Source organism: Kickxella alabastrina (assembly GCF_025024165.1).
Source record: "Kickxella alabastrina strain RSA 675 chromosome Unknown BX661scaffold_16, whole genome shotgun sequence".
NCBI lineage: Eukaryota > Fungi > Kickxellomycota > Kickxellomycetes > Kickxellales > Kickxellaceae > Kickxella > Kickxella alabastrina.
This window is the reverse complement of record NW_026251487.1, coordinates 422,381-449,765: the sequence shown is the minus strand read 5'-3', so window position 1 is coordinate 449,765 and position 27,385 is coordinate 422,381. Positions and strand designations below refer to the sequence as shown.

At 53.0% G+C, this 27,385-nt stretch overlaps 13 protein-coding genes across 13 annotated transcripts; 5 read left to right on the top strand and 8 right to left on the bottom strand.

The window, feature by feature from the left end:
• Positions 1 to 3,376: 3,376 nt before the first annotated feature.
• BX661DRAFT_184830 (uncharacterized protein) lies at positions 3,377 to 5,301 on the bottom strand. Its single transcript, XM_051536603.1, has 3 exons — positions 4,716 to 5,301; positions 3,981 to 4,695; positions 3,377 to 3,942 (listed from the first exon to the last, which is right to left on the bottom strand). Exons 1-3 carry the CDS (start codon positions 5,186 to 5,188, stop codon positions 3,514 to 3,516), a joined length of 1,617 nt encoding a protein of 538 aa, XP_051390648.1. The 5' UTR covers positions 5,189 to 5,301; the 3' UTR covers positions 3,377 to 3,513.
• A 1,128-nt stretch (positions 5,302 to 6,429) lies between these two features.
• On the bottom strand, positions 6,430 to 7,112 carry BX661DRAFT_39987 (uncharacterized protein). Its single transcript, XM_051539141.1, has one exon. The coding sequence runs from the start codon at positions 6,996 to 6,998 to the stop codon at positions 6,543 to 6,545; it is 456 nt and encodes a 151-aa protein (XP_051390647.1). The 5' UTR covers positions 6,999 to 7,112; the 3' UTR covers positions 6,430 to 6,542.
• BX661DRAFT_39980 (uncharacterized protein) lies at positions 7,112 to 9,013 on the top strand. The gene has a single exon (XM_051539140.1). The coding sequence runs from the start codon at positions 7,226 to 7,228 to the stop codon at positions 8,801 to 8,803; it is 1,578 nt and encodes a 525-aa protein (XP_051390646.1). The 5' UTR covers positions 7,112 to 7,225; the 3' UTR covers positions 8,804 to 9,013.
• A 122-nt stretch (positions 9,014 to 9,135) lies between these two features.
• On the bottom strand, positions 9,136 to 10,013 carry BX661DRAFT_184827 (Rpp14/Pop5 family-domain-containing protein; the record flags this gene model as incomplete). The annotated part of the gene is given in 4 exon segments (XM_051536602.1): positions 9,136 to 9,537; positions 9,703 to 9,808; positions 9,823 to 9,900; positions 10,002 to 10,013. The coding sequence occupies 4 exon segments, from the start codon at positions 10,011 to 10,013 to the stop codon at positions 9,224 to 9,226; spliced, it is 510 nt and encodes a 169-aa protein (XP_051390645.1). The 3' UTR covers positions 9,136 to 9,223.
• A 13-nt stretch (positions 10,014 to 10,026) lies between these two features.
• BX661DRAFT_184826 (uncharacterized protein) lies at positions 10,027 to 11,289 on the bottom strand. The gene is made up of 2 exons (XM_051536601.1): positions 10,486 to 11,289; positions 10,027 to 10,447 (listed from the first exon to the last, which is right to left on the bottom strand). Exons 1-2 carry the CDS (start codon positions 10,911 to 10,913, stop codon positions 10,096 to 10,098), a joined length of 780 nt encoding a protein of 259 aa, XP_051390644.1. The 5' UTR covers positions 10,914 to 11,289; the 3' UTR covers positions 10,027 to 10,095.
• Positions 11,290 to 11,907: 618 nt separating this feature from the next.
• On the bottom strand, positions 11,908 to 13,203 carry BX661DRAFT_184825 (uncharacterized protein). Its single transcript, XM_051536600.1, has 2 exons — positions 12,413 to 13,203; positions 11,908 to 12,296 (listed from the first exon to the last, which is right to left on the bottom strand). The coding sequence occupies exons 1-2, from the start codon at positions 13,097 to 13,099 to the stop codon at positions 12,186 to 12,188; spliced, it is 798 nt and encodes a 265-aa protein (XP_051390643.1). The 5' UTR covers positions 13,100 to 13,203; the 3' UTR covers positions 11,908 to 12,185.
• A 110-nt stretch (positions 13,204 to 13,313) lies between these two features.
• Positions 13,314 to 14,285, bottom strand: BX661DRAFT_144363 (isoprenoid synthase domain-containing protein; the record flags this gene model as incomplete). Its single annotated transcript, XM_051533040.1, has 1 exon — positions 13,314 to 14,285. The coding sequence occupies one exon, from the start codon at positions 14,283 to 14,285 to the stop codon at positions 13,314 to 13,316; it is 972 nt and encodes a 323-aa protein (XP_051390642.1).
• A 51-nt stretch (positions 14,286 to 14,336) lies between these two features.
• Positions 14,337 to 16,938, bottom strand: BX661DRAFT_154777 (bifunctional tryptophan synthase). Its single transcript, XM_051533263.1, has 2 exons — positions 16,705 to 16,938; positions 14,337 to 16,589 (listed from the first exon to the last, which is right to left on the bottom strand). The coding sequence occupies exons 1-2, from the start codon at positions 16,748 to 16,750 to the stop codon at positions 14,515 to 14,517; spliced, it is 2,121 nt and encodes a 706-aa protein (XP_051390641.1). The 5' UTR covers positions 16,751 to 16,938; the 3' UTR covers positions 14,337 to 14,514.
• Positions 16,939 to 17,325: 387 nt separating this feature from the next.
• BX661DRAFT_184822 (glutamate binding protein) lies at positions 17,326 to 18,236 on the top strand. The gene has a single exon (XM_051536599.1). It carries the CDS (start codon positions 17,404 to 17,406, stop codon positions 18,175 to 18,177), a length of 774 nt encoding a protein of 257 aa, XP_051390640.1. The 5' UTR covers positions 17,326 to 17,403; the 3' UTR covers positions 18,178 to 18,236.
• Positions 18,237 to 19,835, bottom strand: BX661DRAFT_184821 (uncharacterized protein). Its single transcript, XM_051536598.1, is given in 5 exon segments — positions 18,237 to 18,729; positions 18,771 to 18,914; positions 18,928 to 19,081; positions 19,191 to 19,502; positions 19,568 to 19,835. The coding sequence occupies 5 exon segments, from the start codon at positions 19,749 to 19,751 to the stop codon at positions 18,294 to 18,296; spliced, it is 1,230 nt and encodes a 409-aa protein (XP_051390639.1). The 5' UTR covers positions 19,752 to 19,835; the 3' UTR covers positions 18,237 to 18,293.
• A 3,012-nt stretch (positions 19,836 to 22,847) lies between these two features.
• On the top strand, positions 22,848 to 25,656 carry BX661DRAFT_39704 (Sec23-binding domain of Sec16-domain-containing protein). The gene has a single exon (XM_051539137.1). The coding sequence runs from the start codon at positions 23,130 to 23,132 to the stop codon at positions 25,509 to 25,511; it is 2,382 nt and encodes a 793-aa protein (XP_051390638.1). The 5' UTR covers positions 22,848 to 23,129; the 3' UTR covers positions 25,512 to 25,656.
• Positions 25,657 to 26,728, top strand: BX661DRAFT_39703 (uncharacterized protein). Its single transcript, XM_051539136.1, has one exon. The coding sequence runs from the start codon at positions 25,803 to 25,805 to the stop codon at positions 26,550 to 26,552; it is 750 nt and encodes a 249-aa protein (XP_051390637.1). The 5' UTR covers positions 25,657 to 25,802; the 3' UTR covers positions 26,553 to 26,728.
• BX661DRAFT_39760 (uncharacterized protein) lies at positions 26,397 to 27,327 on the top strand. The gene has a single exon (XM_051539139.1). The coding sequence runs from the start codon at positions 26,593 to 26,595 to the stop codon at positions 27,235 to 27,237; it is 645 nt and encodes a 214-aa protein (XP_051390636.1). The 5' UTR covers positions 26,397 to 26,592; the 3' UTR covers positions 27,238 to 27,327.
• The last annotated feature ends 58 nt before the right edge of the window (positions 27,328 to 27,385 follow it).

Here is a 27,385-nt window from a genome sequence, read left to right as displayed (position 1 = left end):
AGAGCCCTTTTCTGGGCATCCATCATCTCTGTCAAGCCGCAGTGCTCAAGATACTACCAGCACCAGTGTCAACATCCACAGACACCAGCCAACCAACCCATCTCCCTTGAGGCTATCGTCTACTGCTGCCAGAGCTACTGACCCAGTAACAGCCATGCTCAGCCGTCGCTCAGCAGCCTCAGCAGCCTCAGCACGAATCACTGACATTGCTGCTCATGAGCAAGGCACTCTCACCACTAGAAACAGCCAGCCTACAACAGACTGGTGGCGAGTGGATGACAGAGTGCAGGCCGACAGCACCAGCATGCCCAACCATGATGTCGACTATGACTATAACAGCAACAGCTATGATGACGACCAAGATGCTCTGGTACAGAGCAATGGTGCCCTGTTCTGTGGTGTGGCTGTATCAGCCCCACATCCTACATCCAGGCCATGCGCTCAGAGGAGGCACCCTTGTGGAAGGCTGCAATCAAAAGCGAGTTGGCATCTATTGCTGAGAATGAGGTGTTTGAGCTTGTCCCACGCTCATCCTCAATCCACCCTCTGAGCACACGCTGGGTATTTGTTGTTAAACAAGACTCAGATGACAAGCCACCATTGTACAAGGGCCGCCTGGTAGTCAGAGGCTTTGAGCAGCACCCTGGGATTGATTACTATGATGTGTTTGCACCTGTGGTGACCTACAAGTCTATTCGTATAGTCATAGCACTTGCAGCCTATCATGGCTGGCTGCTGCACTCCATGGACGTCAAGACTGCCTTCCTGCATGGTGACCTGGAAGAAGACATATGTCGAGATTCCTGATGGCATGACTGGTGACCGGACCAAGAGTGTTCTCAAGCTACGCCACTCCCTATATGGTTTGAAGCAGGCACCACGCACTTGGAATCGTCGCCTGAATACTTTCCTTTGTGGCAGCCTTGGATTCCAGTGCAGCAATGCCGACCCAGGTGTCTACTGGCTTAAGAGTGGCTCTGCAACATGCATTTTGACAACCTATGTTGACGACTTGCTGCTGGCTGCATCTGATGACAACATCCTGGCCAAGGTCAAAACTGCCCTGTTGCTGAGTTCTCAATGAAGGATCTGAGTCTGTGCAGCACAATCCTGAGCATCAATGTGCATCACATGTCTGATGGCATCAAGATCAACCAGGTTACTGCCATCCAGAACCTGGTCAGCAAGTATGGCCTTGAGGAAGCCAATGATGTTGATCTGCCCATTGCTGCTTCTGCCAAGCTTGGAGAGACTGCCCCACACCTTGCCAAGTGCAATGCCACTGAATACCGCTCAATTGTTGGCTCCCTGCAGTACCTGGCCATGGTCACTCGGCCTGACATTGCTCTGGTCACCTCTGTGCTTGCATCATTCAACCAAGAGCCACTGATGAAACACATGGGTGCTGCCAAGCGAGTACTCAAGTATCTGAAGACCACCTGCAACATGGCCATTCACTATCGTCGGTCTGAACACCTCAACCTAGTTGGGTACAGTGATGGTTCATTTGGACTGCGTACTGTGGAAGCCATGGTAATTGGTTATGTATTCACTCTGGCAGGAGAGCAGTTGCTTGGAAGTCAAAGAAACGTGCTCTTGGCTTGCCACCTCAATCCACAGTTGAAGCTGAGACCATTGCCCTGACCTCTGCTGTCCGTGAGCTCATGTGGCTACAAGACCTGCTGTGTGAATCCATGTACATGTTGACCCTGCCACCATTTCTGTGACAATGAGGACTATCAACAATACACGCACTGGTGCTGTGACTGATGCCAACAAGCACTACAAGTCTACTCTGCAACTTCCTCATGCTGCACTATCTCAGCAAGTATATCATCTCAAGTATGTTTCGACTGTTGACCAAGCTGCTGACTATCTGACCAAGCAATTGCCCCTAGATCCTTTGTCAGACATCGCTCATCCTCTGGTATGATGTGAGCACCTTGTAGGGGGAGTGTTGGAATTCCGTTCTTGGTGGAACTCTGTCTTACATACTGTAAGATAATTGCAAGACCAGAAGTTTCTAAAGTATCTTCTATTTTATTTACCTTTCTTATCTTGCTGTCTCCTATATAAGAGACAGCTTTCCTCAGTCTCTTCACTTTCTTTCTTCAACTTAGAACTTTATCTTTTCTTCCTTTAAATATAACCTACAAAACTTCTCTTTGCTCAGCTTTGCTCGTTTTCTCACTTAGTGTGTGCTGTCTTGTAGGAAAGCTGCAGTCGGATTAGCATCATTGGAAAATAGTGGCCAGATGGTGACTGACAGTATAATAAAATTAACAAGTGTGTAAAAAATTTATTTGTATGTGTGAGGACCCTTACAATAAAAAAGAATTGAATTGGCTACTAAATGAGAGGACTATTTCAAGAATATTGTAACGCGAATAGAGCGGGTTATAATGTATATTATTAAAAGAGATACGAAAAGAGCTAAAGAGTTCACTACCCAGAAATCGCTGTGCGCATGAAATATCACAGCAAATGTATTTCATGGATCTACAATGTCACGTGACTCAGCCCCATTTTTGATGTTACATTTAGTGTCAGCAGCTTTGTTCCCCTGGTGGTGAAAGGGGTATCAGCCTTACAATATTCAACATTGTTTTGCTCAATCACCCTTCTCACTTGAGATACTTTACAACTATATGTTGTAGCCTATTATCCTGCCTGGTCACAATGAGCCAGTGGTTATTTGGAGTTCGTGTGCCTCTGTTTCGGGAACTCTATCTTCAGTGCAACAGTTTTAAGGTTACCATTGACTGGCAGAAGCAGCTGTACTCAGTGTATCTTATTTTTACCATAGGAGACATTCCAGGCATTGCAGAGTTTGCTGGCATCAAGGGCCACACAGGCATGTTACCCTGTGAGTCTGGATATATTGGCTGAGTGAGCCAACAATGCTCAGTGCCTTTTTAATTATTTACAAAGGCACACAATCACAATAATAATTGTTGTGATTCCTTCTTTTTCCTGAACTTTATATTTGAGACTTAAAAATATATTTTCTAGACGTGGTTTTTCTATTAGTTCAAGGCATGGTTAGAAAGTCCAATGAAAGGAGGTGGAAGAGCAGGTCAGTGACATTTGACCAGCTGGGCAATGTGCAACTACACAAGTACTTTGCTAACAGGTATGGTCCAAGCCTTGGTGCAAAGTTTGCATGCCTGTTTGCTTTACTTGATGCGTTTACTGGGCCTTGGGTTTTCTATTGCGACGAGATGCATTTGTTTATAAACTACGCTGCCCCTAGAATTATTTTTGTTATAGGGATATGTAGCCGGTCTACAACAAACCCATGATGGGCAAGGCAGTGGAGTAGATAATCAGTCTTATTCATTAACTTTAGTTTTTGCCTTTTACTTTTTTATATCTCGCTTAATAAATATATTCTCTCTATTATTAGTTATATGTAATGCCTCACGATTGTATAAATAGAAAATTGTACATCAAATGTTTTGTGTTTATTGACTGACAAACAAATTTTGACATGCGCAAAAAGTATTCCATAGCTCATCCACTGCAGCTGGCAGGTACTGTGGTATCTTTTGTATTGCCATTACTATTACTATTGCGCTGCCATATCTGGATGTACGAGTCGGAAAGAAGTATCATCTGGGGCATAATCGGCTCAACAAGCAAGTCGCGCATCATGTACCACTTTTCGTCGGCTGCATGGCGCAGGTATACTAAATACTGGCTATCTGATGATGATGTCTCGTCAGCAGCGTATGCGGCAGATGAGCTGGTTGTCTGGATTGCAGCTGGGGCAGTCGCATCATGCTTCGGGTTCTGGCCCTGCTGCTGTTCTGGCTGACCATCGTGGCATATGTTTGCGATAAGATCATATGTCGTGTTGAATTTGCTGGCTGGCTGCACGTCCGGTGGCAGCAGTTCACCAAATGGCATGTTACGGATGGGGAAGTTAACTACAGTGGGGTTCTTTTCCACAGAAAATTCAGTTTTAGAGAACCTCTGACATGGCAGATGATGTACTGCGGCAGCTCCGTCAGCTGGTACCGCTTTGTCTCCCCATGCCATTCGACAGTGCTCGATCCATTGTACCGTTGCAGCAGCGATACCAGAGCTACTTGCGGAATTCCTGCCTCGCCGTCATCATCGCCGTCATCATTTGAAAACAGAGGTTTTGGCGGCAGGTCCAGCGACAGCGTCAGAAAGGGGGTCTTTTTCGCAGTGGCCATACCATTGGGTGCGTCTATCCCGGCGGATTCTTCCTTGGGCGCCAGCATACCAGGGTCCACGAGTGGCTGTTTTGTCACTCGTATTTCGCCCTGGAATGCGCGATACACGATGCTGCTGTTGCGTTTGCGCGAGCCGCCGAGATCCACATGCAGGGTGTTTAAAAGCCAAGTTAAGAATTCAAAGGCGTCGCCTTGGGCGTCCATCCTGAACCGCCGCTTGGACCGATTCACAACCTCCTGGACCAGCTCGTGCGGGCTTACATGGGCCTTGAATAGCTTTGGGTGCCATATTTTGCGCACAAGGCTGGCCAGACGTTGTACAAGCACCGGTCGCTTCTCTAGATCAGGCAGCAACAGAAGTGCATCGCGGATTGGAGGAACATGCGCTAGCGCCTGGACAACCACGTTCATGTAATCGTTGTACTTTATCTTGTTTAGGCCGACAAATCCGGCCAAGTATTTTTTGCCGCCCAAATCGTAAGCGACCTCACACCTTTTGTCAAGCTGGCTGACCTGGGAGCAGAGTAGGTCGGGCGAATGGCGGCCTTGATATCGTTCAACGACCGGTCCTCGACCTCATAGTTGTCGGGAAGTACATACACACCGAGCGTCTGGAGGTTGGCAAACACGTGGTGATCGTCGTTGATGCTGTGAAAGTACGCATGGGTCTGCTTGCCGCGGCCTTGGAAGTACTTGCCGCACACGAGGCATGCGTATATGTTGTTGTTGGATAGCGATACCGAGCACAGTTGCTCAAAGTCAAAGTCCAGATTGGAGCGGTTCACAGTGTCCAGATACATCGCCTCGATCTTTTCGGCGGCCTGATCTTGGCTGCTGTCAGAGTCGCTGTCTGAAATGTCCCTGTGCACGAGTGTTTTGTGATAGTCGTTTGGGCCATGTATTTCCTGCTCAGTGCGGCGAGCCTTGGCGGGCGGAGAGATGTCCGTACTGCCATTCGAGGCTGACCGCTTGCGTGCTGCTGACATTGCTGCTTAGAATCGGAGAAGCAAATTAAAAATAGACAATAAATTCACAAAGTATTAAATTGGGCTTTGAGTGGAGGAAAAAAAGGGGAGACTAAAAATGTATTCATTAAATGGCGGCTCGGTTAATGAGCTGCACATTTATCTTCAAATTTTTTTATTGAAAAATGTTCTTTTTCTTATTCTGCTTCGTATTTTACAATTCATTTTCCACTTTTTTGCTCAAATAATCATAACAAAACCACACACATTTTTAATGAATAGCGAGACGCAAGCGCAGGCCAAATACCGCCGCAGACACAGGCACAGCCGCAGACGCAGCACCAGCGTGGGCAGGGATTATCAGCCGAGGGCCCTGGCAGCATCAGCAGCAGACCCCTGCACCGCAAGGGCCTTTTTGACGATGCGCGGCTAGAGTCGATTTTCCGGCGAAGAGTGGAAAGACTTGTGCAGCGACCACCATCAAAGTTTTCGCGGAGGCTGCAGGCGTTGAACTATACGCTCATGTTTGGGGTTGGGTCGTACATGGTTCTTTACCAGGACTACGGTGACCGGCCACACTGCTTCACCGGACTGCGCAGGTGGTACTTTGGCAAGATCAACAGCATGTGGACGCTGTCCAGCGAGGAAGAGAAGGAGTTGCGCGAGCGCGGTCAATTAAAATAGCGCAAGTCGAATCGAATCCAATCGAATCGACCCAAAATCAAGCAGGGCGGCGGCGTGGTTTTCTGGCTTTCCTGCATTTAGAGTCTTTTAGTTTTGTGGATGTGCGCGAGTGAGCCAAAAGTTGCCAACTATATTTTCATCTGTGTACACGCACACGCACACGTACAGGCCCAGTGCCTGGACTTGGAGCTTCGTGGCGCAAGCCTACTTGAACAAATGCAAATGAAATGCATCTTAGGATAGATCCGATTCTGCTGGTGCTGGTGCTACTGTTTGGACTGCCGTACAGAGACTACAGTTCGACAAATCCCAGGCAGATTTGTAACCGGCAATCGGTAGTCGGCAGTCGGCTTGAGGTGTGCAGGTCTTGCAGATGTCACAGCGGTCAAAGCACACAGCGCTTTCTTGCTGGCTGGCATGTGATCATATACATGGCAATTTCTGTCCAGCCAGCCAGCGGATGAGTAAAATGCTAGCAACTTTGAAAGAGTGTTGTTTTTTATTTATGTTGCTGACCGATTGCAGCTCCCCACTTCTTTTGCTTCTCTCGTGGGTGCCGAGTTACCACGTTTTTTTTTTATCGCTTTAAAACAACTATCCATTATTTGTTATCACCAACGCCAACGCTATCATTCATTGGGCCGCGCTCAACAGGAAGCCATACATCATGCGCGCCAATCCAGTACGGGGCTCAGCAACACAAGCAGGAGCACAGGCAGGAGCAAGCACTCGAGTCTAGCGGGCGGGCATAGTATGGAAGGGCGGCGGTAGCTAAAGACAGCCCGCTTTCTGGCACCCTCATCACCGACTTAGGCGCAGACGCACACAGATACGCGGCCGGCGTGCGCAGCCCTTCATACTCACGCGTGGAAGCAGCGACGAGGGGACGTGCACATATCGCTAGGCATCCAAACGGGGATTGAGAGGGCATGGCACGCCGCGCTGGAAAGTGTTGGGTCTCTATCGCTGGCGTGGCACGACGAAGCCGCGCAAGCACGGGGCGATGTAGAGGCGATATGGACCTGTCACTCGTTTTCGACAGCGCAGCCCCAGTGGCCCCGCATGTGGCAGGCCGGGCCAGAGAGCAAAGAAATACCACACTCCGCAGCATAGCATTGACGGTGGCTCCGGCAACAACGCTGTGCATTCCGAAGAGAGTCCAGGCTTGCGCACCCGGCGTCTAGGTGGCCACAGAGAGGCCACACTCCGCAGCACGGCCATCGACAGCGGCTCTAGCCACAGCGGCTCCAACAGTCCAGCTACCGAGAACACTGGGCAGGGGCAGGGGCAGGGGCAGGGTGTACAAGAGGGCGTTGGCGCAGACCTGTTGTGCAACAAGCCGAGCACGTGGGTGAATCGATACTCCCAGCCCCGATGCTTGTTGTGACAGCAGCTCCCGAGAAAACGTCTCCGCACGTGCAATTGGTTGCATCGGAGGCAGCTGTCGACGCTGAGTTTACACAGCCCAGGCGCGCACAGCACACATCAATTCGCCTGCAACGGCTTTTGCCGCCAAAAACACCCGAGCCGCCTCAGAAGCCTCAGTCAGTATGGCCACCACTTCCAGCCCGCAAGTGCTCGGACGCGGGGGCCAGCACCGCTGGCGGGCGCAGTCACCCGGTGGAATCGTTATTTGGGCACAGCCCGGCAATAGCTCACCGCCGGGCCAGCAGCCTTCCGCACGGAACTGTACCTCCTGGAACCAGCACCGTCGCAGTCACATCGCCCTTGCTTGGCCACAGGCCCAACTTGGGCCTTCAGGGTGCCACACTAGACTTTCAGGAGGGCCCAGTACGAGGCGACAGATGCCTCACGTCTCTCGAGGAGCAAGTCTCCGAAATGTTTATCGAGCTAGGCCTGAGCTCGCCGTATACAGACAAGGGGCAGATCGCTAATGACAGGTTGTGCGTTCCAGGGGGCAATGATGGCGCTGCTGCCATCAATATCCAAGACAACAGTGGCAGCAGGTCTGGTCGACACTATAGTGGGATGGCGACTGTGCCTTGGTTTCACCAGGCCCAATACACCGAACCCGGCCTGGAGGAGCCTGCACCCGAACGCGACGTGGTTCTCGTCGATGACGACTCCAGTTGCGCCGACAATATAGTCGACGCTGGTTGTCTCCACCGAGGCCCCCTATATTTGACAGGTGTTGGGGCCGTTCATGGCGGGTCAGGCTCACACACCCAGCGAATTCCGGCAGCAACGGGCAACAAGCACAATGCCGCCAGCAGTGCCGCATCGGCCAAATTCGATTCTTCGCAGCACCATTCATCATTTAGGCCGCGAGCGCACGCAATTGGCAGCCATCGACACGCCAACCCACGCGAGTACTATGACAGCTCAGGTGCCGCATTTTTTGCCGCAAACCAGTGTTTGGTCTGCCACGACCTCAAGATGCCATGCAGTCAGATGCACGGCATTATCGCGCGCATCGAGCAAACCAACCAATATGTTTACAGCATCGGGAGGCACGCATCAGCTGTCGACGTTCTTTTGGCCGATCTCCGCACCCAGTCGCGAGCCCTAGCAGAGATCCTGTCGATATCCCAGACACGCGCATCAGCTCTTGGCCAAACAATCAGCCGCTCTATCAACAGTACCCAGCTCGCCGCTGGCGATGACGGCTTCTGCGTTGGAGATGCATGCTCGGCGCACGACTCTCCCCAAACAGCCAAGCTCATATCAACTACCACCATTCGCTTTCTAGAAAGACCCGCGACCTGCACAAAAGAGTTCAGCTGCTGGAGACACAGGCTTGTGCGAGTAGTACATCACCAGATCTTGGACACGCATCATTGGTTCCTGACATTAAATACAACAGAGGTTACACTCTATTACGAGGATCGACGAGAAAATGGCCAAAAACGATACAAGCACACAGCTGCGATCGTCACCAAGGAGTTCACGGCAGGATCACCAAGCCGGTTCCTCGCGCCACCGTCGGCCTGAGCAGCCCCTTGCTGTTAGAGTGCGGCGCATTGACAAGCAATGGTCTGAGCTGCGCAGCGTGATAGGCCAGCTCGGAATCAGCTATGTATCCGACGCTGTAGCCAAAAATTCTTCCGGCGAGACACTCACCGCCCTCGGCGCGACACCCAATGTGGTGGCGGCAGCAGCAATCGCTGCAGATGGCATTAAGCTGATTCAGCGGGTGCTTAAGAGCACACTTGAGTCGTTGGACGCGGCCAATGCCCAATGACAAATAGCAATAATGCCCAGTAATCAGAGCTGCATATTTACAAATAAATTCTAGGGCTGAGCTAAAGTAAATGTTTCAAAGGTTACATTTTTAATAAAGTTGATGGGCAATACTACCAACATGTCTCGATGACGGCTGGCTCGCAAGATACACCGAGTATATGCGTTAGCTCACAGCTCTAATGCCGATATCTGCGACTGTGACTCCTTCAGCATTGCTGCCAGGGAGCTGTCGCCTGCGACGGGGCCCGCACCCGCTTTGGCAATAGCCTGTTGATTCCGGTACCACGAAATGATGAGCTCTCGATCAGTCCGAATGGCCGCCTTTTGGCATTTTTTGATCGTGCCCGAGATGTGCCACACTCGCACAACGCATGGGTATCTATTAATGTGCGTAGCCAGCGTTAGCGCTGTTGTTACCATTTGGCAGTGGTCCCGCGGAACCTTAATGATACCCATTCGTGTCTGCGAACTGAAATATTTCACTACTTTATACAACAAAAAAAGGTCCGTTCAAAATCGAAAGAGTTAGTATATTTCTTGCGCATACAAAACCACTGCTGTTGGTTGCTTTGGCACGAATGCCCGTTGCAGTGGTGGTAATGGTGGTGGTATTGGCAGTAAAATAAAGGTTTAAACTCAGATCGTACCTTGAAATCCGGATGCTATGTGGCCGGCACCGAGGTCGCCAAAGTTTAGCTTGACCTGCTCGCGTACGAGACTGTTGATGTTCCTGGTCGACAGAATAAATGCATGCTGGCGTTGATCACTTGATGGTTTGCCACGCCCCCCAAAGCATTGCATTGGTTATGCTGAAGAACCTCAAAGCAAATGTACGGTTCTTGAATCTGACCATGTGTGTGAAATGCTAACAAGAGAAAAATATGATTTTTGTGACAAATATAAAATCAAGGCGCGCAGAAAAAAATAGAGCCTGAAAGCAATAAACTTCAATTGTCATACTATTTGGTTAGAGGCACCCCACGTGATAAAGTACTAGCGCTGATCTATTTATTTAATTTAAAAGTGTAACGTAAAAAATACTATACCAATAAGTGGGTGGCCGACTTGTCATCGGTGTTGGTAAAGCTAGAAATGCTTCTGACACGCGTGTCATTGACTGTACTGCTGATACTGCATGAAGATATGCGCTTGCGCCTTCCAATGGTCATGCCCAGCTTGTCGACGATCTGTCTTCTGGACTTGTCCAGCGCGGGGTTACCAAGGAATATCAGCAAATTTATCATTCCCTGAGTGGCCGGCATAATGTTAGCGATAATATACAGCCACATTGGGCATACTGGAGTCATGTTTGCGCACAGAACCCAGATTTGCGTAACAATGGGTACCAAGGGGTAAAGCATGATTCGGATAATAATTAGCCGTTGCCACTTCCTCTGCCAATGCTCATTTGTGCGGCGGATATTTTGTACCAAGACGACTCGCCCTCTGGAAGCACCATGCATCCCATCTTTTCCTTGTTTACTGTAGCCAATCTCCACCATACAAGTGCAGCAGTGACGAAGAGGAATGCACACGTGGCAAACATCCACGCCCACATGGTAACCCACGAAGTGATATTGAAGTACTTGGGATTATCGTAGACGTGGAACACTTGCATGTCGTACCTCCACTGCACCAACTTGTAAATGTACAGGATAGGATGCGTGATAAGAAATCCCAAGAACAAGCTGACGCACCCATACCACGGTTCGATACGATGGTGGTGGTGGCCCTTTTTGAAAACTACGGTGAGAATCATCTGGAGACCAATGCAGCCGCTGAGAAAAGCAAACGATAGCGTGGAGGCAGACATTAGCCAGTAAATGACGCGCAGCTGCGTCTCGGAGAGAAAAACCATGTAGTTGTTATCGTATGTGCACAGCTGGCACGCTGAATAAATGATATCACAGAGCGCAATCCACCCGAGAGCCGGAATGTCGTCAGTTTGTAAAGAACGGGTCGACGAACGCAGCCCCAGATCACGAAAATTACGACAAAGACTGAGCCCGCTATGGAGGCAATGTTAAATCCATGGCATATGACCGCCCAGTGGCCCAGAATGCCATGCGGAAGCTCTTTGGGCGATTCCATAGGAACGATCACAAATAAGAGAAGGCGATCAAATGGTATATTCAGATTTTGAAAAGCAGAGCCTATAATTACATAAATTTATATATATATAGATAGATAACGTATACAGATGGGTGATATGTGCGGGAGTGTTTATATTCAAGTAATTCGTAAAGTAAATATGTTTTTACGAAAGAAACGCAACAATTTATAGAAATTTTCAATAAAAAATAGTTGGTTAATAAAAATGCAAATGATGAGACGCAGCTGTGGTTAGTTTACGTTTGACTTGGCGACCATGTTTGTGCACATATCAAAATAAATTTGCGAGCTCGGAATGCACCTGCTGCTGCTGTCTCATGTCAAGATAAATAATATTTTTGCATTAATCAGATTTGTACCTTTAATGGCATAGAAAACAAATTGACAGAGGATAAAATTGAAGGTGTCATCATTAAACTATGTATAAAAAGATTTAAAATTGTAGTAGTATGCACATGTGAAACAATTAATTAATTATTGCCATTTGATTTGTAAGTCAATCTTGTAAGGACACCAGTGTTAAATATTAATATTAACGTGCAGGCAAAGCGACATATTCGCAATTGAGAACGCACACCCATTATGTTCTATATTAACTAGGGAGGCATGAAGAGGCGTGCGGTAAATCTTGCCGACAGAAGTGCGCGAGTACCAAGTATCTGTTGATTCGCGAATGGGAATATGGCCGAAACATGATTACACTTTGCTGTTGACGCTGCTATTGCAGATTTCGGAGGATTGTTTTCAAAATCAACGCACATGTGCCTGGCACAGAATGTAAACCACATCATTTAAAAGTACGGTATACTATATTGATTTTTATTTCGTCGTAAAAAAACCTTGCTTTGTAAATTCATGCAGGCCAGTGGAAAATGCAGTCAATTGCTAGTTCCAAAGCCTGTATGCATTCGCAATTACTTTGCATATCTGAATTCATAATTAAAATTTTGAATCAAGCCTCGCGTTTATGAAGCCAGAGAAGTCATGTGTGCGAATTGGTGCTTGCTGCACTGCCAGTTTACTCTTTGTGTTCATGCTCGTGCTCATCCTCTGTCACCAGCTGCATCGAGACAGCTGGTGACAGAGAGGAAATGGCAAAAAGATACACCCCGCGACCACACACAGCAAGCTGCGCAAGCACAGAAACCCAATCGGCCGGATCCAAGAGTGAGCCCAGGCTAACCACGGCAGATGGAACAGAAGACACAGTGCAGCCAAGGCCCGAGAGAACCGGGCGTATTTGACCAAATTGACGCGCACTTTGAGGATACCAGACTCGTCCACATGCACTCTTATCACCCGGCTCCTCTTGACAGATGCCTTGGTAGCGCACGCCGCCGAGAGGGCCAGCAGGGTAAATGTACCCAGCGGTAGCACGGTCAGCAGCAGCGTTGGGAATGCCGAATGAGCTGTAACCAAGCGGTACGACAGAAAAAACGATACCACACCTGCAACTGGCCCGTAGTAGTCGCTGGCAAGGGTGTCGAATACGCGATTAGCCATGTAAGAAATCGACATAATGTGCACCGACAGCAGAGCGTGCACCAAAAAGTAGCACATCTGGGCAGCCAGCGCTGCACGCTCAAGGGTTCCAAAGAAAGTGCTAGCCCCGCTGCCACCCGTTGCGGAGACGTTGCCGCCAAGCAGCATTATGATCATAATGGCCAATGTGGTGATAATGTCGCAAGTTGCCAGCCAGGGCAGCAGAAACATTGTCGGCGACTCTGTTGCCGGGTGGCTTTCGTTGTCAAAGTACTGATAGTAGCGGGCGACAACCTTCACAGCAAGGTAGAGTGTCAACAGGCACAGTGCGGCGCAGACAATCTTCATCCATATTCCTGGGGATGTGCGATCGGGTATCTCTGTCTGAAGCGATTCCGCGAACAAACCATGCATCCAGTGCAGCCCGGAAAGTACACGGCCTGGCGACATGAGTATTTAGTTATTGGATATACGATGTTAGAGCTTGCTTCCAGCAAAAAAATTCAACATAGTATCAGTGCGCGCCCGCGCGCACGTATACAGACATAAACAATACCAAATCTGTCATGCATCGGCAACTATGGTGCCCAGGCATGTGCCTGCAGCAGGATCAGCAAAGCGAACGGGAATCAATTTATTCAGCCAAATGTTTTTGTTGGCTGGCTCAGTGTTTGGGCCTACTTGTGGAGGTTCGACGAATCCAGCCAAGTCCCCTCCGGTTGGCCAGCCATAGGCGCCAAAGCACGCGCAGCGTCCGCTGCTGGAGCCGGCGATCAAACACGTTAAAGTCCGCCTGCTCGAGCCGCTCAAGCCATTCCTTAGCTGGGACAGCGGCCATTAGGGCGGGGAACCCGGCTCGTGGAGAGTTCGGGACATATATCTCGGCAACGCCACAGAGGCGGGTATAGCCCTTGGTTGCAAATTCGTAGACAGCAGCCTGGAGTTCAGGCGTAGAGCGTGGGCTGTGATAGAGATCGTTCAGGTCCACATGGTGCTTGGCGATTAGATCCTTGGGCATATCGCACCTGCCCTGGGCCAGCAAAAGCGGCAGCGAGCGGGTAAAGTTTACAATGGCTGTGGCAACGCCGATTGCGCGCGCAGCATTATCAGCGTGCATGTCACGCACGCCCAGAGCCTCAAGATGGGGGTGGATCAGGCAGGCGTAGGCGTGCTCGCCGTACTTTTCGACATCGGCCACGGTCTCAAACGTCGGGGAGGCCAGCATTTTCTCGCGCTCTGAGACCAAGCGGCGGAGCCATGTTTTGGAAATAGCAAAGCGCTGCACAGCATCGTGAACGCAGCGCACTATGGGCGTCTGCGTAGGGTGGTCAGTGTAGAGACTTTTCACTGACTCATTCCAGTAGGCAAAGCGCATCTGGGCGGCTGCGGTGTTGGTCGTCGACTCGCCGACACGCACCAGCTCGATGTTTAGGGCGCGGATTCCCCACACGGCCTCACGGGCGAGGCGTGGTGAGAAGAGCGAGACGAGGTAGTTGTCGTGGTCGTGGCGCTGCACCAGCTGCCGGCAGTACTCAACGTCGCCGCGCTGGGCGAGCAGCAGCGGTGGCTGTTGTTTGGCGGTGCTGGCATAGGCCCTCAAGCCAATGTTGCTGGCCAACAGCAGCGTGCGGGTCATCAGCGCTCGGCTCATTGTGTTGTGGGATTGTAAAATATATTGTTTTTGAGAGATGCTAATGTATAAGAGCGACAAAGTAAACACATTGGAGGGCGGATTGGGTGGATACTCAAAATTGCGCGATGAACGGGCGGAGATGGAGATAGCCGGGCGGCGCATATTATGGCAGTATGCGAGCGATTGATCGGGAGGCGGCGTTCAGGATCATCGATCACCAATCACTGATCAACTACTTGCGCTCGCGGCGCGCAATCTTGGTTGGGTCCTCCTCAAAGCGCAGGTCCCAGCCGATCTGGGGGCCGATCTTGGGCAGGACCTCGGCAACAGTGTTGACGTCCTTATCGCCGCGGCCACTGATGCAGATAACAAGGTGCTGGTCGGGGGACATCTTCTTGGCGGTGAGCATGGCCTGGTAGACGGCATGCGACGACTCCAGGGCGGGGATAATGCCCTCGAGCTGCGTTAAGCAGCGGAAGCCCTCGAGCGCTTGCACGTCTGACACAGCGTGGTACTCGGCACGACCAGTGGCATTGAGCCACGAGTGCTCCGGGCCGACACCCGGATAGTCGAGACCGGCTGACACGGAGTGAGTCTCAATAATCTGACCCTTGGCGTCTTGGAGCAGGTAAGTCTTGGCACCGTGGAAGACACCCGGGGTGCCGCGCGACATGGTCGCAGAGTGCTTGTTGGTGTCGAGGCCATCACCAGCGGCCTCAGCGCCAATCAGACGCACGCTGGCTTCGGCGATGAACGGATGGAACATGCCGATGGCGTTGCTGCCGCCGCCAACGCAGGCAACCACGGCGTCGGGCAGGCGTCCGGTAAGCGCGTGCATCTGCTCCTTGGTCTCGTTGCCGATGACGCACTGGAAGTCGCGCACCATGGTTGGGAACGGATGGCAGCCGATGGCCGACCCAACAAGGTAGTGCGTGTCTGCGACGTTGGTAACCCAGTCGCGCATAGCGTCGTTAACAGCATCCTTAAGCGTGCACGAGCCGGTGGTTGCCGGGATAACATCAGCGCCGAGCAGGCGAATGCGGAAGACGTTGAGCGCCTGGCGCCGCATGTCCTCCGAGCCCATGTAGATAATGCACTTGAGCCCGAGCTTGGCGCAGATCGTAGCAGTCGCGACGCCGTGCTGGCCGGCGCCAGTCTCAGCAATGATACGCGTCTTGCCTAGGCGCTTGGCCACTAGCGCCTGGCCGATGGCGTTGTTGAGCTTGTGCGAACCGGTGTGGCACAAATCCTCACGCTTGAGAAAGATGCGCGCGCCGCCCCATGCGGCCGTCAGTCGCTCTGCCGCGTGCAGTGGGCTGGGGCGGCCCATGAATGAGTAGAAGCTGCGCACCTCCTCCCAGAATGCCGGGTCGTTCTTGCACTGCACATACGCCTGCTCCAGCTCGGCCATGCAGTCGTGCAGCGCCTCGGGGATGTACTGACCGCCAAAGTCGCCGAAGCGGTCGGGCAGTAGCGTCAGGCTGCTGGTGTTGCTCGATGCCTGCGCGGGCTGCACAACGCGAGCGCCCAGCGGCTGCGCGCGCAGAGTCGTGCCGCTGCCGCTGCGCCCCGATACAGTCTCGGCGTAGGCGCGCGCGGCCTGGGCGGCGGTGCCCGGCGCGGCCGTGCGCATGGTCGTGATTAACTGGCTGCCGATGACGACGCCCTCAGCCATAGCACCGACGTCGGTAAAGTGCTCGTGCGTGCTGACACCAAAGCCGACGGCCAGTGGCAACGTCGTGTGCTTCTGAATGCGTGCTAGCAGCGTTGGCAGGCCTGAGTCCATCGACGCGCGAGCGCCAGTGACGCCGGACCGCGACACGACGTAGATGAACGAGTCAGCAATAGCCACCAGCCGCTGGACGCGCGCGTCGGATGTCGACGGCGTGATCAGTGGGATGTAGCTGAGCCCAGCACCAGCGCACAGCGCGCGGAACGACTGCGCCTCCTCTGGCGGCAGATCGACGACAATGTACCCGTCGACGCCAGCCTGCGCGCACTTCTCGATGATGCGCTGCTCGCCATACTGCATGATCGGGTTGTAGTATCCCATAAACAGCACGGGCACAGCCAGACCGCGCGCGCGCGCCTGCGAGACCATATCCAGGCACATGTCGATATCGGTGCCATGCTCCAGCGCCGCCATGTGCGCCGCTTGGACTGTTGGCCCGTCGGCAAGCGGATCAGTGAATGGGACACCCATCTCAATCACATCGACTCCACCCTTCTCCAGCTCGAGCAAGATATCGACCGTCTGGTCGGGCGTCGGGAACCCGGCCGTGAAGTATGCAACGAACGTCGGCCGGCCTAGATCAGTAGCGTGGTAAAGGTATGATTGTTAGTGTATTTTCGTAATTATCAACAAATACCAGAATCACATAATGTATGGCCGTTCCCGCCGCTGTTGCCGAATGTAACTTACCTTCTTGTGCCGCCGTGGCGAATGCCCTTGAGATACGCTCGGCCATATTGTGTTATATGTACGTGTATATAATGGATGTGTGCAAAGTTAGTGTGAGAACGCGTGCTGTTTTGCCCAGAAACAGTCGATCAATTGAAAGAAATAAGCAAGCGTCAAAGATAGAGCGAAAGTAAAAGTAAAAGCGAAGACAAAAACAAACAATTTTCAGGAGCTTGGCCACCCGCACGAATTTATACCCTTGCATCACAAGCAGCACGGTTGCCCCTTACACTCAGCTAGGGCTGCTCGACTGAAAGATGGAAAGACAGTGTGTGCCTGAGGATCATACCAGCTCATTAGCATTTACTGGCTGGTACAAAGAAAATATAAGGTGAGTCACTCCGAAGATCATTGAGGCTGAAGCCAACAGAGCAGAGAGAAAACCTTGTGCGAAGCTTTTATGTATACAAGTGATAGAGATTGGTTGTGGTGGCTGCAGCTCGACTCGAGCCGCCAATATGTGAAGCTTTGATTGTTTCTTTAGTGTGTGGGGTCATGTGCTTCCATCACCATTGCTGCGGCAATAAAATGCGCACATTTGTAAATTTACAAAACCTTTCTTTTTATTCTTTTTTCTGTTCTCGATTCAAATTTAAACAACTTTATTGTTCTTTTTTATATCAACCTTTATAAACAAAACTACTTGCCAATTTTGCAAGCATGTCAACCACCCACTACACACAGCTGCCGCCGTCTTATAACGCCGCCGACAGGATTGAGGAGGCCAGCGCCCAGGAGCACACCTCGGCTGACTTTGTACCCGATGACTTTAAGTACGGTGTCATGGTCAGTCAGTCCGACATTGCCATCCGCCACGCGTTTGTGCGCAAGGTCTACACAATTCTCAGTCTGCAGCTGTTAGCTACCACTGTTGTTGGCGGCTACCTACGGCACATTGATGCTAGCAGCGGCTTTCTCCTGCAGCACGTGTGGACCGTGTACGCTGCCATGGCCGGCACGATTCTCTCGATGGTCGGCCTGTGGTGGAAGAGCAACTCGCACCCCGCAAACCTCGGTTTCCTGTCAGCCTTTACTCTGTTTGAGGCGTATGTCGTTGGCGCTGCCACAGCCTTTTACTCGACGTCGGTGGTGCTGCAAGCGCTGGCTATCACGCTGGGGTTGTTTGCCGTGCTAACGCTGTTTACCCTGCAGTCACGCTACGACTTTTCCAGCATGGGGCCAATTCTGTTTTTTGCCCTGTGTGCCGTCGTCTTGGTCGGCTTTGTGCAGATATTTTTGCCGTTCAACCGCACCTTTGATCTGGTCATGGCTGTGGTCATTGCCCTAGTATTCTGTGGCTACATCGTGTACGACACGTACATGATCATGAACCGCATGACGCCCGATGACTACGTGATTGCCAGCCTTAGCCTATACCTCGACCTGATTAACCTGTTTATTGCCATCCTGCGCATCCTGGGCGACCGCGACTGAGCGCGGCCTTTCAAAATTTCAATTATCAATTTTTCGATTTATATTTTCATCTCCATATACCAACTTTATTCGAAAAATATTGTAATACCAAAAAAGCAACCGGCGGCCCTCGTTGCTCACCACGGCCGCCCCAGTGACTTTGCGGCCTGGGCGCGCTCGCGTATTTCGCGCTGCTTCTGCACGTCAATGTACTGCTCCTCGATAGCGCCCTCGATCGCGTCAAGTGCCTGTGCGTCCTGCGAAATCACCTGCGTCATGTGCGACAGTCCACGCTGCTTCTCATTGAGCATCTTCATGACAGCCTCCAACTGCACCTCGTCGGCGACCTCGTAGCCGTCGCTGCCGCCACTCGAAAGGCCAAGAAGCTCGCGGCGTCTGCGCGCATTGGCTTGCAGGCGGTACGTATGGTCTTGCAACTCAGCCAGCCGCTGTTTGAGCGCACCAGACCGCGACATCTCATTCTCCAGGTGCTCGATGCGCACACGGAAGACCTCCTCCTCGGGATGCAGGAGCTGGCCGCGCAGCCGTACAGCTGCAGCTGCTTCATAAACTCTAGCAGGCGTTGCGAGAGCTCAGCCTGGCGCCGCCGGCACTCAGACAGCCGCACCGTTGTCCCCGAGTGGTGCTTCTGCAGAATGCCACAGAGCTTGTCCGATACCTCCTCTGTGCGCGCCTGGTAGCTCTGCATCTGCAGCGATTGCGAGTCGACTCGCTTCCGCAGATCATCGAACCCATTGCTAGCACCGGCACCAGTGTCTGCGGGTCGGGGTTATCGCTTTGCGCTGCTGCCACAAAGTGGGGTCCTGGTCCGCCGGGCACTGGTACAGGTGTGCCTGTCCCGGCTCGGCTACATTGTAAAAGTAGTGCCGGAACTGGTGTGAGGCGAGGCCGGATCCCAACACTCCTTGATAATTAGCAGCTGTCTGCTGAGTCCTCAGCCTCGCTAGGCTGCTGTTGCTGTGTCGAAGCCGGCTGCTGTTGCTGTTGCTGTTGCTGTTGTTGCTGGAACTGACCGCCTCCTCCAAACAGCCCGCCCGATGGAGCAGCAGCAGGAGCAGCACCAAACAGCGAACTCATCTGTGCTGGCTGCGATGCGGCTGTGCTACTTCCAAAAAGGCCGCTAGCACCAGAGGTGTTGCCAAAAATCCCAGAGCTAGTTGTGTTCTGAGCCATCATGTTCATTGTTGCCGCGCCAGGGTTGCCGCCAAACGGGCCACCACCACCGCTCTGGGTGTTTCCAAACAGGCTGCCGCCAGCAGGGGCCTGCGCGTTGTTGCCAAAAAGACTGCTTCCGGTGGAAGCCTGTGCAGTGTTGCCAAACAATCCTCCCCGCTCCCGCCCGCGGCTTGGCCGAAAGTGGGCGCCGTGCCTCCTTGTTGAGCACTGGTACCAATGTCTGTTGCTGTCCCCGACCGCTGCCTCTTTTCAATTGCTGTTCCAAAAAGCGATCCGCCCGCTGGATTCGCTGTCTGATTGAAGCCGCCAAAAAGACTGCCGCCAGACGATGTTCCTCCTTGTGCATTGGCACCGGGTGTTCCGCCAGAGAATGAAAGCGATTTTCCAAACCCAGCCATTTAACGTATATAATAGGCTAGTTGCTTGGGCTCTTAAAACGAATGTAAATAATTGAAAAAATAAGTAAACAGAAATTAAATTTCACTGCCAAAAAAGTTTAAATTGAGTAATTGAAAATATACGCTAGCTGCCTTTTTTTCGTGTATACGCGGTTTGGCATTTGGGCTGTAGCATTTTTAAATATCGGCTCGACTCGAGCCAGTAATTTTGCATGTCCATTCGCACAAGGTGGCGAATTGGCACTTCCCGCCTAACCGCGACTGCCACGTACCAAAAGCAAGCATGTGCCTTTTTTGCTGGCAGCTTGGCAGTTAATGCCTGCACAGCGCTGCTTCTTTTCGGGTGAGGACCGCTTTTTACCCTTTTTGATTTTTCTGCTCTGCTCTTCACTTTTAAACATTCCAGTGCACGCCCTCATAGTTGTATTCAGCTGGCATTTTCACTCATATTCACCTTCACTTTTCCCATTTATTTTCGCTTTCATTTTCGCTCGCCGCGTACACCAAAGTAAAGCCGGCATAGTCATTGTTGTCATCGCACTCGGAACTCTCAAGTCATTGGTCGGTACGCTGCTCCAGACCGTCCGCCCACCCGACCGACTGGCTGCGGTCTTGTCAACTCCGCTGTTTCGGCGCTGTCATAGCCACAAACTAAATTCATTGCATATTTTCCATTCACTTGTAGAGCTCCAAAAAGGCTGAATTCTCTTCTCTTGGCTGTTAAATGCTTTGGCCCTTTTGAAAGGAATTGCAGAAAATGTCCCAGAATACTATTCCGACGTTTAAGCGCCCGCCTTCGCGCAGGGGCACACCGGCCACAAACGACCCGATTCCTTACTTCAACTCTCAACCAAACGCCGGTTCGGCAGCGACGGACTTTTTCAGCTCGTTTGCAAGTACCCAGCCAGCCAATGCTCCCGCGATACATCAGCAGCTATACCAGGGGTCGCAGATATATCAGCAGCAGCAGCAGCAACCCCAGGTAGCCCCAGCCCAACCCAGTACGAATTATCAGCAGTACCAGCCGCAGCCGCTGCAACCACCGCCGCGTGAAATCCCTCCTCGCAGCGCGACCGGACCAGCCACTGACTATCCTCAACAGGGCTATGGCTACGGCTACACCTCTCATGTCACCAGTCATGCCAATACTGCGACTGACCCTTACAGAAGCGCATCTGTGGTACATGGCGGCATGCAGTACGGCGCGCAATACGGCTACCAGCAGCCAGCTGCTTTTGGACCTACAATGACTGCACTGCGCCGGTTGAAGCCGCCGACTTTTTCGATCAGCTGGCTGGGAGTCCAGCGCAAGTCGAGACACAGGGACAGGGACAGGGAAAGGCACACGCGCCCGCGCCCGCGCCCGCTATTGTTTTGGCCCAGAGCATGCCTGCTTACTCTCAAGCTCAGACTGGCCCGGCCTTGGAATTTACCAGCAGCCTACCACATACAGTACAGACACCTACGCTGCTCAATACATCAACCATGCCACGCAGGCTTTGACCGCCACCCCCGACGGGACTTACTATGGCTACAATGCAACGGCCACAAATGCGTATGCCGAGCCAGTAACCAACATTAACGTACCAGCTGCTCAGACTGAGGGCGAGGCTGACCCCGCTAATGGTGTAGTGTATGACGAGTCATCCGGCCAGTACTACGACACAAAAACTGGGCAGTATTACGACGACGCCTCAGGGACATGGTACTACCCACAGCTGCCTTTGCAGTTTGATACCTCTGCTGTTTATGCGCCTGCCACTGTCGATGCAGCTGTCGTCACGACCGCTCCAGCAGCGTCCGAGCCAGCACAGTCGACAACACAGTTGGTAGCGCCAGTTTTCGAGCCAGTAGTGGCGCCAGAGGCAGCCGTGCCCGCAAGCACCCAAGAGTTTGACGGCGAAGCATTCTTTGACGAGATTGGCGTGGCTGCTGTAAACGATTCACAGACTTCGGCAGCTGTGATTTCAATTACAACTGCGCCGAGCGCCCAGCTCGAAAGCGCCCACGAGATAGCCGCTGTTCAATTTCAGCAATTAGCAAAGGTTTCACAGACTTTGGCACCAGCTGGCTCTCAGGAGTCGATTGTCATGGCACCGGGTATTGCGTCACAACCGCAGCCGGTTTTGGAACAACACCAGGGGCTTGATCAGGAGCCGCTGACGCCCAGTGCTGTTAACACCCGGCCAGCGGACACTACAGGCGTACAGATAAACTTGGCTAATGCTGTCTCTCCAAACATCGCTACAGCCATTGCAGCTGCTATACATGGAAATTTGTCAGACAATGTCTTTGCCGCGCCCACTACGCACGCACCCAGTGGCCATCCGGACAGCACTTGTGATGTGGCAGTCGCAGACGCCAATGCCAATGCCTCTGTTGCAGCGAACGAGGCTTTGCCTGTGAATATTATGGAAGAGCCCGCGCTCGATCACCAGGATTCGGCCTGTGGTGCAGAACACAGTTTGACTGATCCGAACGCAGAGATAAGCTCGACTGTCAACGCACACACACCCACGCACAGCGCAACTTTAGGCCAAACTCGTACTACTATGAGGTTTAGCGCCGATGCTGAAGTCGAAGTCGATTCTGAAGTTGATGCTGTGACTGCTATCGACACTGGCTCTGAGGCCTTCTTTGCCCGTGGGCACGATTCTGAGCACACTTTTGTTGAATCAACAGCTGCGCCTCAGCTGCCGCAGGTTGAAGAGGCACCGTTGGTGGCCATGGAACAACAGACTCACGATGTCTATAGCCAGCTCCAAAGTGAGCAGCCGCAGTCAGCAACTGGTGAAGATCTGTATGAATACACATCTGGGGTGCAGCCGCAACTTTCAGCTGCGTCCCAGGCTTTTACTGAGCTCAACAGCGGTTTTGATCAACACATTGGGCATGCTGCAACAACCTTCCCGGCTGAGGACATAGTAGGCCAGGCGCAGGACCACGCTCATGAAGCGGCTGCCCCCGACTCTCAGCCACTAGACTCTGAGTATTTGGTGGCCAGTCAGGCGTCTCTGCCTGCGACGTTTTCAATCAGTGCAGATTGGAGCCAGCAAACAGTGCACGATTCGGCATCCAGTAACCTTGAGAGGTCTGCATCTACTACCGTCGCGCCCGCGACACCCGGCGTTGCGCAGGCATCAACGGCAATTGTAGAAGCAGCAGCAGCGGTGGCAGCGGTACTGCCAGATTCAGCCGAGACAGAGTATGCTGATCCAGCGTTGTTTTACGGCCAGGAGGATCAGCAGTACCAGGGTCCACAGGTTTCGTCTGTTGCAGCAATCCACAGCTATGCGTTTTCAGACGCGCAACCGGTCCAACAGTATAATGCGCATGGGTTTGCTGAAGACACTACATCTAATGCTGAGGCTGTAACTGATGCGACACTTGGGACTAGTGTCCATTTGCAGCACCCGGCAGAAGTTGCAGCTTACACAGATGATAGCGCGTCGGGAAACTATGGCCTGTATGGGGGATCCTACTCTGCTGGCGATGTGCATACAGGCACTACTGCCACTGTGCCCGTGGATTCCGGCGAAAACGACACTGCCACATCGATGTATGGATATGGCTACAATGGGATCTTGGCCGGTGAGCAACAGCAGCATCAGGATAGTTACTGGCAGCAAGAGTATTCCCAGCAAGAGTATCCACAGCAGGAGTATCCGCAGCAAGATCGGCAGCAACCGGAGCAGCAGGAGTATCCACAGCAGGAGTATCCGCAACAGGAATATCCACAGCAAGATCAGCAGGAACAGCAGCAGCAAGAGTATTCACAGCAGGAGTATCCGCAGCAACAGCAGCAGCAAGATTACTATCAGCAACAGCAAGAGTACCCCGCTAACTCATATTCTCATTATGCTCCTGTGGTTGGCGCTGGTCACCATGAGCAGCAACTGCTTTGCCCGGCGTATACAATACGGCTTCAGTAGCAGTGCCGGAATGACATCGGCGCCGATGAGCGACATTGCTCAGAGCTCTTACCGCGCCGCGAGCAGCATGTCAGGTGCTATGATTCCACCACCAGCGACAGCAGCGGCCTTTGATCTTCCCAGCCAAAGCGAGCGCACCAGCACAGACATGGCCTACTACGAGCGCGATTCTAGCAGCATGAGCCACGGACAGCAGCAGCAGCTACAGCAGGACGTTGGTATCCATGATCCTCTTGGCCGCCTTAGCGCATGTCGCCCTATTATTTCATTTGGCTTTGGCGGCAAGCTTGTCACCATGCTTCCTCGGAACGTGCAGCGCTTTAATATCTACGACAGCGGCAAGGCGTCAAAGATTGCACCAGGCATGCTTCAGATCCAGCAGCTGTCGGCACAAATTTCTCCAGATCTGTGTGGCCAAGGGACGCTGTCTCTGGCTAACGTGCCGCTTCTTGCGGGTGAAACCACCCGGGCGGCGCTTCTCAGACGTCGGGATGCAGCAGTTGCATGCGCGAACGCATGGCTCGAGTCATCAAGATTGTCGCCAAGCAATACACTGACGCAAGAGGAGGAGGCGCTGTACAGAGTCATCATTGCTATTCTGGGCACGTTTGACCAGGCGGATGTCCCACAGCAGCCTGTGATTCTGGGCGTGTTGGATGCGCTGCGCCCACTTTTCGGAAAGTCTGGCTGTGGAGCGACCAAGAATAGTGATTTTGCAGAACCATCGCTGCCCATTTCTCACGGCAGCAAGCAGCAGCTGGAGAACCTTGAAAGCCTTCTGCTCGCGGGAAATCGTAAGGAGGCGGTTGATACGGCGTGCAGCCAGGGGCTTTGGGCACACGCACTGATTATTGCCAGCTGCACAGGGAAGGACCTATGGCAGTCTGTTATTTCGGCCTACACCGAATGCGTGCTGGGTGGAGAGCTGTCGACCCTGGGCACCCAGTACCGCATGTTTTCGGGGCTTGGCGCTGGAGCTCTTGATGAGCCGCGGTCATTTGACAAACGCAATCAGAGCGCTCCTAGTGACGAGTTTGTGGCAGCCGCAGCTATTGGCGGCGGCGGCAGCAGCAGTATTTCCTACTCGAGCAAGGCGGAGCAGCAGCAGCAGCAACACGCATCGGCCAATGGCGATCTCACGCAGACCAGCGTCAGCTCTGAGGACAAGACGAGTGATAACTGGGCCAAGGTGCTTTCGCTTATGCTGGCCAACAGGACCCCGGGAGACCAGGCCGCTATATTGGCGTTGGGAGACCGACTGAAGAAGAATGGCCGGACCGTTGAGGCACATATCTGCTACGTGCTCACTCAGCAGGGTAAAGACATTTTCATGGCGGAGGGCGCGGACGCTGAGCCGAGGGCCATTATTTTGGGTGTTGCCGAAACCACACGTACCCACGGCAACAGAAACCATGCATTTGACATGGCTGTGACGCGCTACTCTCGCTATTATCGCAAGCACTCGGCGATGTTCGTCACCGAGCTGTATGAGCTTGTGTTTGCGCTCAGGGCCGTGTCGGCAGGGGACTCTCAGTCAGCTGGCAGCACAGCGGCGAGCTCGGCCAGCACCGCGGCTGCCACGGGTTTGGCTAGCGGGAACGGGCCCAAGCAGCCAACATTGCTTTGCCTTCCTCACCTGCAGGCCTACAAGCTGTACTACGCTTGGTGGCTGGTTGACTGTGGGCAGACAGCGCTGCGTCGCGCTACTGCGACGCAGTGCTCAATATCTTGGCTACGCTGCCCCAAGGCACAGCGGTTCCGTTTATCAACAGTTCTCTGGTTCAGGAGCTGCGTAACCTGCGCGAGCGACTCTCGGGTGCAGGCATGACGTCGACCAAGGCTGCCGAGATTGTTGGTGACGACGCGGTGCTTGCGGCACCAGCTCAAAGTCGTGGCTTTCCCGGGCAATGCCTCGCCCGTCGTTCACATCGCTAATGACCGTGTTTGACTCTCCATCGAAAGGTTTATCACTGGCGCAGATGGCAACCGAATCCCGCTGGAGACCAACGCCACACCTGGCAAATTTGAAATCGGACCCGATCGACAGAGTGCGCAGCCGAACCGCAATGGGAACATCAACCGAACCATCCGGCGCGCCCACTAGGCGCCATCACATGGGATGGCCGGACACCCAGCCCGCATGTCACGTCATCCTCAGTTCCCGCTGATTCGTATGGGCATAGCTATGGGTCGCCCCGCCATAGCCTGGATGGCAGGCCATCATTCTCTGGCATATCTCGCCAAGATAGCAGCACAGAGCCGCCCAGGATGTTCACGCCCAGTAACTTTGCTTCGCAGATGGACTCCGCAGCACCGGGTTATGGGAACTTTCCAAACTATGCAACGCAGCCAGATCACCAGCAGCAACAGCCACAGCAGCCTACACAGCCGCCACAGTGGGGCGATCCGGTTTTGTGCCAGGAACGCTGGCCAGGGCGGATTCATCACCCCTAACACGTCTTTTGTGCCCGCGGCGGCAGCTTTATTGGCAGGTTCAAGGGGACCGAGCTTCGACATGGGATACGGAGGCAGCGGCGCGATTGAGAGCAGCGGCGCGCCCCCAGCAGCGCACGTGCACTCTGGATATAGCGGTCAGCATGGGGCAGCGCAGAGCAGCGGCTCTGTAGCTGTGGCAAACCACGGCTACGGCAGTGCAGATTCTGGGGCTGGAGCCGGCAATACCAACGGCGACGACGACGAGGATATGTTTGGGTTTTCCAAGGGTAAGAAACAAGTGTCAGCGGCTTCTGCGCAGTCAGCCCAAACCACACAGGTGCACCCCAGGTCAGCGCTGAAGCCACCCGCAGCTCGGTGCCCTCTGCTCGGGCATCAACCGATGCCAAGGGCGAAAAGACGGCGGGAAGGGTGATGGAGAGGGCGACGACAAGGCCAGCAGCGGAGTATTCGGAATGTTCAAGAGCCTTTGGGGCGGACGCAAGAACCAAGCCAATTTGGGCGAGGAGTCACACTTTGTATATGATCCTATTCTGGAGAGGTGGGTGGATAAGAACGCTGCTGGAGACCAGCAGGACAGCGGGCCGCTGCCGCCACCACCACCCTCGATGATGAAGTTCCAGCCGCAGAGCTCTTCTGTCCCGCCTCCCGCAAGTGCCGGAGTGTCGTATCCGCAAGTGCCCGCCAACATGCAGTACGGCTCGAGCATGGATTCTGCTTCGACGCCGCTTGGGGGACGCAACAGTGTTCCGCCCCCACCAGCGTTCAATGGAATGGCTCCTCAGCCTGTGTTCAATGGAATGGCGCCGCAGCCTGCGTTCAATGGAATGGCGCCGCAGCCTGCGTTCAATGGAACGACGCCGCAGCCGGCGATTGGCAGCATGGTTGGCAGGGCGACATCAACGGTTTATTCGGCAACAGGGGGCAATTTCAGCCGCACTGGCACACCCATGTCCATATTTGAGTCGACCTCGGCAGCCGGAGGCATGGTACCGCCAGCACTGGGCAGCATCGCTGGCACACGCCAGCAGGCGCGGCGCCGTGGAGCGCGGTCCAAATACGTGGATGTAGCAGGTCAGCTGGGAGATACAAAGTCGTAGCTGAGCGAGATGGAGGGGAGTTGCGGTTTGTCGACCCAAAACGATCCACATTTTTTCCTTTCATTTTTCATACATAGCATTTCGTCATCACCAATCTAACTGGGTTAACAATTTATTTTATTTTTTCCACGTCATGTCAACTGCCATA

What these genes read in the sequence shown, in the direction of transcription:
- BX661DRAFT_184830 (XM_051536603.1), bottom strand. Translation starts at nt 5,188, where the DNA reads ATGTCAGCAGCACGCAAGCGGTCAGCCTCGAATGGCAGTACGGACATC. An exon ending in CGCAGTACATCATCTGCCAT is followed by an intron (nt 3,943 to 3,980) that starts GTCAGAGGTTCT and finishes TCTGTGGAAAAG; the next exon opens with AACCCCACTGTAGTTAACTT.
- BX661DRAFT_39987 (XM_051539141.1), bottom strand. Translation starts at nt 6,998, where the DNA reads ATGCACAGCGTTGTTGCCGGAGCCACCGTCAATGCTATGCTGCGGAGT.
- BX661DRAFT_39980 (XM_051539140.1), top strand. Translation starts at nt 7,226, where the DNA reads ATGCTTGTTGTGACAGCAGCTCCCGAGAAAACGTCTCCGCACGTGCAA.
- BX661DRAFT_184826 (XM_051536601.1), bottom strand. Translation starts at nt 10,913, where the DNA reads ATGGTTTTTCTCTCCGAGACGCAGCTGCGCGTCATTTACTGGCTAATG. An exon ending in CCAGAGGGCGAGTCGTCTTG is followed by an intron (nt 10,448 to 10,485) that starts GTACAAAATATC and finishes GCATTGGCAGAG; the next exon opens with GAAGTGGCAACGGCTAATTA.
- BX661DRAFT_184825 (XM_051536600.1), bottom strand. Translation starts at nt 13,099, where the DNA reads ATGTCGCCAGGCCGTGTACTTTCCGGGCTGCACTGGATGCATGGTTTG. An exon ending in TCAAAGTGCGCGTCAATTTG is followed by an intron (nt 12,297 to 12,412) that starts GTCAAATACGCC and finishes GTGCTTGCGCAG; the next exon opens with CTTGCTGTGTGTGGTCGCGG.
- BX661DRAFT_154777 (XM_051533263.1), bottom strand. Translation starts at nt 16,750, where the DNA reads ATGGCCGAGCGTATCTCAAGGGCATTCGCCACGGCGGCACAAGAAG. An exon ending in CGCCACGGCGGCACAAGAAG is followed by an intron (nt 16,590 to 16,704) that starts GTAAGTTACATT and finishes CTACTGATCTAG; the next exon opens with GCCGGCCGACGTTCGTTGCA.
- BX661DRAFT_184822 (XM_051536599.1), top strand. Translation starts at nt 17,404, where the DNA reads ATGTCAACCACCCACTACACACAGCTGCCGCCGTCTTATAACGCCGCC.
- BX661DRAFT_184821 (XM_051536598.1), bottom strand. Translation starts at nt 19,751, where the DNA reads ATGGCTGGGTTTGGAAAATCGCTTTCATTCTCTGGCGGAACACCCGGT. An exon ending in GGGGACAGCAACAGACATTG is followed by an intron (nt 19,503 to 19,567) that starts GTACCAGTGCTC and finishes GGGAGCGGGGAG; the next exon opens with GATTGTTTGGCAACACTGCA. An exon ending in ACAACGGTGCGGCTGTCTGA is followed by an intron (nt 18,730 to 18,770) that starts GTGCCGGCGGCG and finishes AACGCCTGCTAG; the next exon opens with AGTTTATGAAGCAGCTGCAG.
- BX661DRAFT_39704 (XM_051539137.1), top strand. Translation starts at nt 23,130, where the DNA reads ATGCGACACTTGGGACTAGTGTCCATTTGCAGCACCCGGCAGAAGTTG.
- BX661DRAFT_39703 (XM_051539136.1), top strand. Translation starts at nt 25,803, where the DNA reads ATGGCCGGACACCCAGCCCGCATGTCACGTCATCCTCAGTTCCCGCTG.
- BX661DRAFT_39760 (XM_051539139.1), top strand. Translation starts at nt 26,593, where the DNA reads ATGTTCAAGAGCCTTTGGGGCGGACGCAAGAACCAAGCCAATTTGGGC.